The sequence below is a fragment of the Centroberyx affinis genome, unplaced genomic scaffold (assembly GCF_046629955.1).
Source record: "Centroberyx affinis isolate AG114_WGS23_722 - 3 ecotype Tasmania unplaced genomic scaffold, CSIRO-AGI_Caff_v1 ptg001793l_1, whole genome shotgun sequence".
Taxonomy (NCBI): domain Eukaryota; kingdom Metazoa; phylum Chordata; class Actinopteri; order Beryciformes; family Berycidae; genus Centroberyx; species Centroberyx affinis.
In genome coordinates, this window is record NW_027280183.1 from 90,001 (window position 1) to 100,035 (window position 10,035).

Below are 10,035 nucleotides of genomic sequence, written 5' to 3' on the forward strand. Positions count from 1 at the left end.
TAAAATAATAAAAGGGGCAGATAAAGATCAAACTTCATCAGCAACTGTAGTAGGATGGAAAAGGTGGTGTCTTGGTGGTTGAATTATATAATTTCACCTTGATTTGATTTACAATTTGAAATGAATGATCAATTAAAGAAACTATATTACTCAGATTCTTGGATTGATTGATCTTGCCTTACATAGCCTACTGTGTAACTAGATTGCCCCAAAAGCGTAAAACCACCTGTATTGGATTCCTGGCAGACAAAAACAAATGCTCAAAGTAACTGAAATAATTTGAATCAATAATTGAACCATGTCTGTACTTATCCAGCCCCGGCTAAAGCAACATAATGGGCAGCCCTTTCATTTTAACTCATTTTAACAGCTACAGTGTTGCTATTGACACATGTTGTATCAAAAAACAATACTAGATGTGCTGTCCATAGGTAGATGGTAAAAACACTGATATGTTGAAAGTAACACACCCTTTTTGAGAGTTCTAAGATTTTTTTTTCATCCCATCTATCATATACTTGCAGTTCTTATGACTGTTCGTAGTGATGGCTGTTCACTTCCTTATGTCTCATCAGATTCCTGTTTCCTCACTGTCATTTATTGTCAGTCGTGTGTCTTACTATTTTGCCCTGGTTTCTATTTGCTGTCTGTGTGTCGTAAGGTAAGGGTGATTGTGAGCAGTGCCACTCCTCCTGTAAGACTTGCTTTGACGGAGGGAGGGAAGACTGCAGCAGCTGCTACTCAGGTACAGAGGCTCCGTCAGTGTGTTGCTCGTTTTTACAGCAGACTGGCCTGCACACAGGAATACCATGCTACATTATGCAGTGCTTCGAACTAAAACTAAAACTGGTTTGTGGGCTTGTCTCCGGCGGTTCTAGTGAGTAGGGCTGCAACTAATGATTATTTTCATTGTCGATTAATCTGTCGATTATTTTCTTGATTAATCGATTAGTTGTTTGGTCTATAAAATGTCAGAAAATGGTGAAAAATGTCGATCAGTGTTTCCCAAAGCCCAAGATGACGTCCTCAAATGGCTTGTCTTGTTGTTTTACTGTTATAGAGGAGTAAAGGAACCAGAAAATATTCACATTTAAGAAGCTGGAATCAGAGAATTTTGACTTATTTTTCTTAAAAAATGACTCAAACCGATTAATCGATTATCAACTCTACTAGTGAGCAGTGATATGTTTTAATGAGCCTGTGTCCTGTTGGTGAAAAAGACTTGAAAAACTCTGCTGTACATGATCTATGAAGGTATATGTGTTTTCATTTGGAGGATAAAGGATAACCCTGTTCGTCATAATCATACGGGAAAATATGATAGAAAGCAACACTAAAGCTCCCCAACATACCCATTGTTAAATTTGAAGTTGACCACTAGGCCGGCCTTATGCATACATTATTCTTTTCAACGTATCAATATCTGTCTCTCTGTCCTTAGGCAGTTTTCTGACCGCCCGGCAGTCCTGCGTGTCACGCTGTCCACCCGGCACGTTCTCCAACAGGACGTCCGGCCAGTGTGAAGACTGCCTGCCAGGGTGTGTTGTGTGCCAGGACGGCCAGCGGTGCCAGCGGTGTCGCAGCGGGCGCACACAGCTTTACCTGCAGGATGGAGTGTGTGTGGTGGAGTGTCAGAGGTGCGCTCCGGTCCGGTCTACCGTACTTGGGTCCACTCTTTCTCATTTCTACTCTCTTCCCTGTTTCTGCATTATTTTCTGTTCTCTCTTCCTGTTTCTCTCATGCTCTCACTTGCACACATACATGCAAACAAACTAAAACAAGTGCATAGATTAGGCTATACCATTCTTACTGTTGACTGACATAAAACTTGGATGTCATGTTGTGAAGGTTAAAGGTCACCATTGTGTCATAACTTGGTAACTCAGGTAGCAAAATTTTCTCTGAGTTTCCGACTTAATCATCCGACTTTGGAGGGTATTTATGTGAAATTTCTAAGTAGGAAATTTGTTTTTCTGATATATCCGACCTGCACACGAATGCACAATCTTTCACACGACGGCCATTTTGAACACTCAGGATGGGAAACTCTACATGGAAGAGCAAGTGCAGCTCAGTTCTGTCCTGCTGCTGTGTACCAAGATGCACAACATACAAACATTTATCATTTCACAGATTCCCCACTGAAAAACAGGTTAGAAACAAATGGACCTCAAGAAGAATCTGTAGGGACATTTCACATTTTAAAATATTTGGCCCATTATCGCTAGCTAGCAGAGTGTAGCCTTAGCTAGCTAGTATCTTACTAACTAGTAATTTCCCTGCTAATTCAAGCAGTCATGGTTGTTGTTCCCGTGATTGTTAGCTAATCTGATAACTGTTCGGTCTATCTGAAGTCCTTAAGTAATGCTTGTTTTATATGCCAGTCTTCCTGGTAGATTTTCCTCCTTTTCCTTCAGATTTCATTCAAAATGGCCACTGTGTGAATAAGGTGAATATACCTCTTTCCTCACCTCTTCTCCCCTCTTCTCCCCTCTTCTTTTGTGTCTACTCACTCCCTCTTCTCCCCCAGAGGGTTTCCTCAAGGCGGTGTGTGCCAGCCGTGTGCCCCGCAGTGTGCGTCATGCCAGGGAAACGCCTCCCACTGTCTGAGCTGCGACAGTCAGTACCTGCTACTGGACCGCTCGTGCAGGAGCCACTGTCCCGACGGGTATTATGCCACCGAGACCGAATGCCTTCGCTGCCCGCCTGACTGTAAAGAGTGCAACCATGATGGCCTGTGTCAGGGTGAGAGGGCAGAGTGGAGAAGTGATTGGGGAGGGGTCTATTATAGTCTCTTTTTTTTTTATAGTCGATTTTTTTGTCTCCTAAAGAAAATTCTTACATCCATAACAAGCTTTATGAATGATCCATCATTACGTGAAGTTATGGTAGCGGTTTGGAAAGCCCAGTTTTCCATGGAAATCTTCCAGTTTATACTTACCAGTCCAGATTTCATTTTTCAGAGCCCCGCTGTCCTCTGCTCTGTTAAAACCAAAACCTGTATTCTCAACATTTGTAAAAGATGCTAACAGCCTCTCTTTCCCCTTCTTCTCTCTTCCTCTCTTTTCTTCTCTCTCCCTCTCTCTCCCAGAGTGTGCTGAGTACTACTTCCTCCATGACGACAAGTGCGTGGACGATTGTCCCACCGGCTACTTCGCCGGTGAGGAGCAGCAGGAGTGCGTGCGTTGCCATGCCGACTGTGCCTCATGTGATGGACCGGACTGGGACGACTGTGACGTGTGTCGGAACCCGAAAGCCGTCCGCTACAACGGAGAGTGTCTGCCTCAGTGTCCCACCAACACCTACCATGATAAGAACACCCACGAATGCAGGGGTAGGGATGTTTATATATGTTGAACACGATGATATATGATAATTTCACTGCAAATGTTGTTTACATTAAAACATTGAATACATTACTTTTGAAAATATTTCTTAAACAATAAGATCTACAAACCATGGCATCTTTCTTAATCTTGGAAGCTTTCTAACTTTTAAACCCCTATTTGGCACCCATTCACCCTAACAAGGTACGACACAGGCCCTCCCACTCATTCATTCATTCATTCATTCATTCAATGCAATACAATTTAAATAAATACAATTTTACAGTATCACCTCTCTGAAAGGCCCCCTCTAGCTTGGGGCCGCCTGTACGAAAATACTGTACAGTATACACACACACACACACACACACACACACACACACACACACTCCAACATTGTTTAGTGTGATTAGGTCACAAATTTGATCATGCATAATACGATGGCTCTTGAATTGTGTCCTCTCTTCTGTCATTACTGGGTTTATTAGTTTCTCATAAGTCTCCCTAAGATTCTTGTCGGCTTGTGTCTCATTGCGATCATTTCCCCCAGACTGTGATAGGTCATGTCTGACCTGCTCCGGCCCCGAGCCCTCGTCCTGCCTCAGCTGTGACACCAACATGCGTAAAGACGCCAGCGGACACTGTGTGTGGTACAGTCAGTGCTCGCTGCGCTCCTACATGGGCGAGGACGGGGAGTGCCAGCTGTGCCACCCACTCTGCCATCGCTGTTCTGGGCCCGGGAAAGACCACTGCCTCAGCTGCAACAGCCCACGCTTCCTACTCAGTGAGATAAGTGTCATGTTTAGCCAGAGCCAGTGCTGGAAGAAGTACTCAGATCTTTTACTTAAGTAAAAGTAGAGAAAGTAAAAGTCCTACATTCAAAATGTTACTTAGTAAAAGTACAAAAGTATTAGCATCAAAATGTACTTAAAGGAACAAAAGTAAAAGTATTCATTATGCAGAATGGCCCATTTCAGAATAATACAGTATATATTATATTATTGAATTATAATTATTGATACATTAATGTGTAAGCATCACTTTAATGTTGCAGCTGGAAAAGGTGGGGCTGATTTCCACTACTTTATATACTGCTGGGTAGCTTACAGTAATCTATAATAATACATCACAATTTATTACTTATATTTTGTATTAATAATCTGAATCTACAAAGTAACTAGTAACTTAAGTTATCAAATAAAGGTAGTAGAGTAAAAAGTACAATATTTCCCTCTGAAATGTAGTGGAGTAGAAGTATAAAGTAGCATAAAATGGTAATACTCAAGTAAAGTACAAGTACCTCTAAATTGTACTTAAGTACAGTATTTGAGTAAATGTACTTAGTTACTTTCCACCTCTGGCCAGAGCTGTAGTCAATTCAATCAGTCAACCAGTTTTAAAGTCTCCATGAAACGAACTCCCATTACTTTTACTTCCTGGAAAGCAGAGTATCTTTCATGGTGACTTCATGCTGCACCAGTAGGCGTAAATATATATTTCCAACCAATAAAAACATCAGATTTTTGAACAGTCCTGTCCCTCCGCATCCCTCCCATCAAATAAAACTTCTTTCTCTCCCTGACTCATATTCCACTGGTTTAGACTTTTGAATGATTCCTCACTGCATCATGTCCCGCCCCAACATCCTGTTTCAACAGGAAATGCATCAAATCAAAGAAGTAAAGATGCAATTTCATGGGGTCTTTAAAATGCATGTTGAAAATGCAGCAATTTGTTATTTATTGAATATTCCCTCTCAACTATATATTAATAGATGGGAAAAGGCAACCATGTCATGTCAAAGGTTTTTAAAAATCTTGAAGAAAATGATTAACCTGACTTGAAAGTCCCAAGCCCCAATCTCAGCAAATGAAAATGAGAATCTCACCTTTTAAAAATCCACCTTTTTTGTCTCTTTCCCTCGATCAGACGATACCTGCGTGGAGGAGTGTCCTGTGGGTTACTATGGCGACAGGGATGAACGTGAATGTAATCACTGTCACTTCAGCTGTGAGTCGTGTGTTGGGCGTCACAGTGTGCAGTGTGTCACCTGTAAACCCGGACACTTCAGGCAGGGAAACAGCTGCACCGAGACCTGCTCAGAGAGGTGAGAAGAGCACACACACACACACACACACACACACACACACACACACACACACACCCATACATATATATGGCAAACTTCTCTTCCCTTTCCTTTCCTTTCCTTTCTTTTCCTTTCCTTTCCTTTCCTTTCCTTTCCTCTCTCCTGTCCTGTCCTCTCCTCTGTCCTTTCATCTCCTCTCCTTTCTTCTGTCTTTTTGTCTCCTCTCCTCTCCTCTCCTCTCCTCTCCTCTCCTCTCCTCTCCTCTCCTTTCCTTTCCTTTCCTTTCCTTTCCTTTCCTTTCCTTTCCTCTCGTCTCGTCTTCTCTCCTCTCCTCTCCTCTCTCCTGTCCTGTCCTCTCCTCTGTCCTTTCATCTCTTCTCCTCTCGTCTCTCCTGTCCTTTCTTCTGTCTTTTTGTCTCCTCTCCTCTCCTCTCCTCTCCTCTCCTCTCCTCTCTCCTGTCCTGTCCTCTGTCCTTTCATCTCCTCTCCTCTCCTGTCCCTTTGTCTCCTCTCCTTTCTTCTGTCTTTTTGTCCCCTCTCCTCTCCTCTCCTCTCCTCTCTCCTGTCCTGTTCTCTCCTCTGTCCTTTCGTCTCCTCTCCTCTCATCTCTCCTGTCCTTTTGTCTCCTCTCCTTTCTTCTGTCTTTTTGTTTTGTCTCCTCTCCTCTCCTCTCCTCTCCTCTCCTCTCCTCTCCTCTCCTCTCCTCTCCTCTCCTCTCCTCTCCTCTCCTCTCCTCTCCTCTCCCCTCCCCTCTTCTCCTCTCTTGTAAGTGAGATGTTTCATGAAAGAACATCAAAAAGTAAACACATCTCCTCTCTCCCTGTCAGTCACTTTGGCAACACCACCACTTGGGTGTGTGACCGCTGTGACCCGTCCTGTAGCCGGTGTTGGGCTCGCAGTAGCAGGGACTGTCTGAGCTGTCGGGAGGGCTACCTGTACCTGCGGCAATGGGGCCAGTGCCTGAAGAGCTGCCCCCCCGGATACTACAAGGACAGCTGGTCCAAGACCTGCCGCAAGTGTCACCCCACCTGCAAGACCTGCAGAGGTAAAGGAAGCATTTCTCTCATTTTTTTTTGTCTGGGATTTCATAAGATTTCACAGTATTGAGGATCTCGTGAGCCAGAAACATCAAGCAACTAAGCATAATTAGTTGGAATTTCCTATTTTGGCCTAGCTCATGGTTTGTATGTGGAATTTGGCTTGTGGCAGTTAGTGATGAGTTACACAAGTACAACTGGCAAATTATGAAAATTCACAAAAACAACACATAAATCACAGCTTCAATTGACCGTGGTAACTATTGTGAATTGGTGCCCAATAAGATAATCAATCATCTTTCACTTCTTTCAGTTACGATGATTTTGTTGATAGCATTAGTATCAATCATACTCTGGAGAAGACAGTGCTGGGGAAAAATATATATGCCAAATCATCAGTACTTGTTTCTTAGAACTACTAGAGCATTAGGTACTTTCTGCTCCCCCCAAACAAAGAGATGCTTTTGCCTATTGAGATGCTTTTGGTTTGGAAATTCCAGTCCAGCCATGAGATCACATTTTAGAATTGATTTCCTGTTGCGTGATTTATGCCAGACCATGAAATGTGTCTCTCTCTCTCTCCCTCTCTCTCTCTCTCTCTCTCTCTCTCTCTCTCTCTCTCCCTCCCTCTCTCTCTCTCTCACAGATGAGGGTGCTCTGGCCTGTCAGTCCTGTTATGAAGGCTACAGGTTTTTTGCAGGCATCTGTGAATCCCAGTGTCTCATAGGCTTCTATGCTGAGTCTCAGGTAACAGACACTGTGTGTGTGTATGTGTGTGTGTGTGTATGTGTGTACATTTCTGTGTAAATGCATCTTCAAGGCAAGGCAAGGCAAGGCAAGTTTATTTATATAGCATATTTCGTACACAAGGCAATTCAAAGTGCTTTACACAAGGTATATAAGACATTAGATAAGAAATACAGGATAAAACACACAAAAAAACACATACGTGATAATAAAGTGTATAAGAAGACAGAATAAATAAAGAATTAAAATGCTAACCTCACACATTTTGCCTCATGAAAATATATATAACACATCACACCATAGATGGAGTTTGGTACTAGGGCACTGCTGCTTCTAAAGAACAAACAACTACTGTATATATTACAAATGAATGTGTTTTCTGGAAAGTACGATATCCACACTCAGTCTGTTGAAGGCTGTGTAACCAATCAATCTGTGGCTCCAGGGCTCGGATTCCCCGGATGCCGAACCGAACTGTGAGGCGTGCGACGAGTCCTGCCTGGACTGCCGCGGCGCCGGCGTGTGGAACTGCACAGTGTGCCCCGCCCTGCAGATCCTGTCTGACGACGGCCGCTGCCTGTCCTGCTGCGGAAATGAAGCGCGCCCCGATGGTACGCCCATACCCAGGGAGTGCTGTGACTGTGAGGCCTCGCGAGGTAAACAAGGAATCAGACACACACACACACACACACACACACACCCAGCACTGAGGCCTTCTGTGTCGTTTTGTCAATACAAATCCACTCTTCTGTTTGTTTTTGTTTGTTTTTTCATAGATATGTTTATTGACTTTTTGCTTTACGCCTTACAGAACACACAAGTGCATATTACAAGCAAAAATGTATATGTAAAGATAAATATGACAAAATAAATGAAGAATGAAACAATTACATGAAAACCAAAACTTAACAAATCCCAGCTCAGCATACTATGATACCACTTTGTTACATGTACAGTTACCAAACATATCATTTTAGGAGTCACATATGGAATATCAATTAAGGTTGCATCTTATCAACATATCCGCTATACAAATGCTCTGGTCAATATTGCAGAAATGGTCAATATTACATCCATATATTCCAGAAAAGGTTTCCGCTCATCTGGTTTTGTGAATTCAACTTTCTTACTCTTTCAGAGGGTGTAGCATCCATAATGGTGGTCCTGTATAATTTGTTAACTTCTGGTAGTTTTCCCACTGAGTAGACAGGACTTTCATCCCCCAATCAAACTGGAGCTTTTCAATATTTTAGAATAATGCTGCCCCTCAATAATTTCCTAATATGAGGTATTTCCTAAGCTTTCTTGGCTTCTGACCATGACAGATAAGACTAGGCTTTATTGGAAGTATTTAAGTACAGTAGGTATACTCACATTAAAGTGTGATCTTACCCTGCATGCATGCATGTCGCCGTCCATTAAATGCTTGCTGGCTGAAGTTTAAAGACCACATGAAATGGCATCTTTACTTCCTTGATTACTGATACTTCCGGGAAATAATACAGTGAGAAATCATTCAAAAGTCTAAACCAATGGAATATCAGGGAGAATGTTAGGGAGAGAAAGGCAGTTTTATTTGATGTGAGGGGCGGAATTGTTCAAAAATCTGTGATGGTTTTATTGGTTGGAATTTATATTTACGCCTACTGGAGTTCATTTCATGGGGACTTTAATGCAATACACTTTTCAGCATGGCATCCACGTTCATTTACACCCTGTGAACAAGCCCACAACCCATTTCAGGTCGAGTCACATTTTATTTGTATAGCACATTTCATACAAAAAGCAACACAATGTGCTTCACAAAGCCAAGAGCAATACATGTATAATAAAATAACATAAGAACACACATGTCATCATACATAAAAACATAAATACATACACATGCACACATGCAGAGGACATAGACAAATTACAATGCATATAAATTTAGGTAAAACAGCAGCAGACATTTGCTCTAAAAAACCCAACATTAGTGTATCAAGTCAAAAGAGTTCAAGTTAAAAACAGCAGCAAAAATAAATGTTTTAAGTCTACTTTTAAAAGAACTAAGTGTTGAATTTCAGGTTCCTTTCCATAGTTTACACTGGTCTAATCTAACGTTCTGCCCTGTCTCCTCCTCCGCAGAGGAGTGCATCCTGAGTGTCAACTTTGTGTTGCGGGGACCTGAGGAGTCGGAGGTTCCCGGCGGCCCGGCCAAACTCTTTGTCACCGCCTGCGTCCTACTTATCGTCGCTATCGGCGGAGTGGTCTTCCTCTTCCTCCAGGCTCGGTCCAGAGCGCTCAGCATCCCCGGCGCCCCCAAAATCAAAGCCGGAGGCTACGAGAAACTGGACAACAACGGGGGCGTCGGCTCGCAGCCCGCCACCTCGTCATTTGGGGAGTACAGCGACCGAATCGTCGAGTGTGAGGACGATGAGGAGGAGGACGATGAGGAGGATGATATCGTGTACATGGGGCAGGACGGGACGGTGTATCGCAAGTTCAAGTACGGACTCCTGGATGAAGATGAGGAGATTGAGCTGGAGTACGATGATGAGAGCTACTCATACAGATGAAAAGAAAGCACCACAGATGTTGACTGACTGGAACTGGCTCCTCCTTGCATATCATGGCAATCTCATAATGTTGTGGAAACTGGTTCTTGTGTGGAGAATGCTTGAGAGCGCTGGAACATTCAACTGACTGATGCCTTTTTTTAACCCTGTTTTTTTTTTTTTTTTTTTTAAAGTCAAGTCTCCTATAAGATCACAGCCTTATTTACAGCAATGGCCAGGTGGAGTAGCTGCAGGTGAAGAAGGGATACAATCACACACACATTCAGACCAATATTTAT

At 42.9% G+C, this 10,035-nt stretch overlaps 1 protein-coding gene across 1 annotated transcript in view; it reads left to right on the forward strand.

Moving 5' to 3' along the window:
- LOC139652407 (proprotein convertase subtilisin/kexin type 5-like) overlaps positions 1 to 9,757 on the forward strand; it is a 27,237-nt gene extending 17,480 nt beyond the window's left edge. The window contains exons 8-17 of the mRNA XM_071529483.1: positions 662 to 745; positions 1,442 to 1,637; positions 2,531 to 2,745; positions 3,092 to 3,334; positions 3,877 to 4,110; positions 5,256 to 5,433; positions 6,243 to 6,460; positions 7,180 to 7,199; positions 7,645 to 7,855; positions 9,327 to 9,757. Coding sequence (XP_071385584.1) covers positions 662 to 745; positions 1,442 to 1,637; positions 2,531 to 2,745; positions 3,092 to 3,334; positions 3,877 to 4,110; positions 5,256 to 5,433; positions 6,243 to 6,460; positions 7,180 to 7,199; positions 7,645 to 7,855; positions 9,327 to 9,757 — 2,030 coding nt within the window. The remainder of the gene's footprint in view (positions 1 to 661; positions 746 to 1,441; positions 1,638 to 2,530; positions 2,746 to 3,091; positions 3,335 to 3,876; positions 4,111 to 5,255; positions 5,434 to 6,242; positions 6,461 to 7,179; positions 7,200 to 7,644; positions 7,856 to 9,326) is intronic.
- The last annotated feature ends 278 nt before the right edge of the window (positions 9,758 to 10,035 follow it).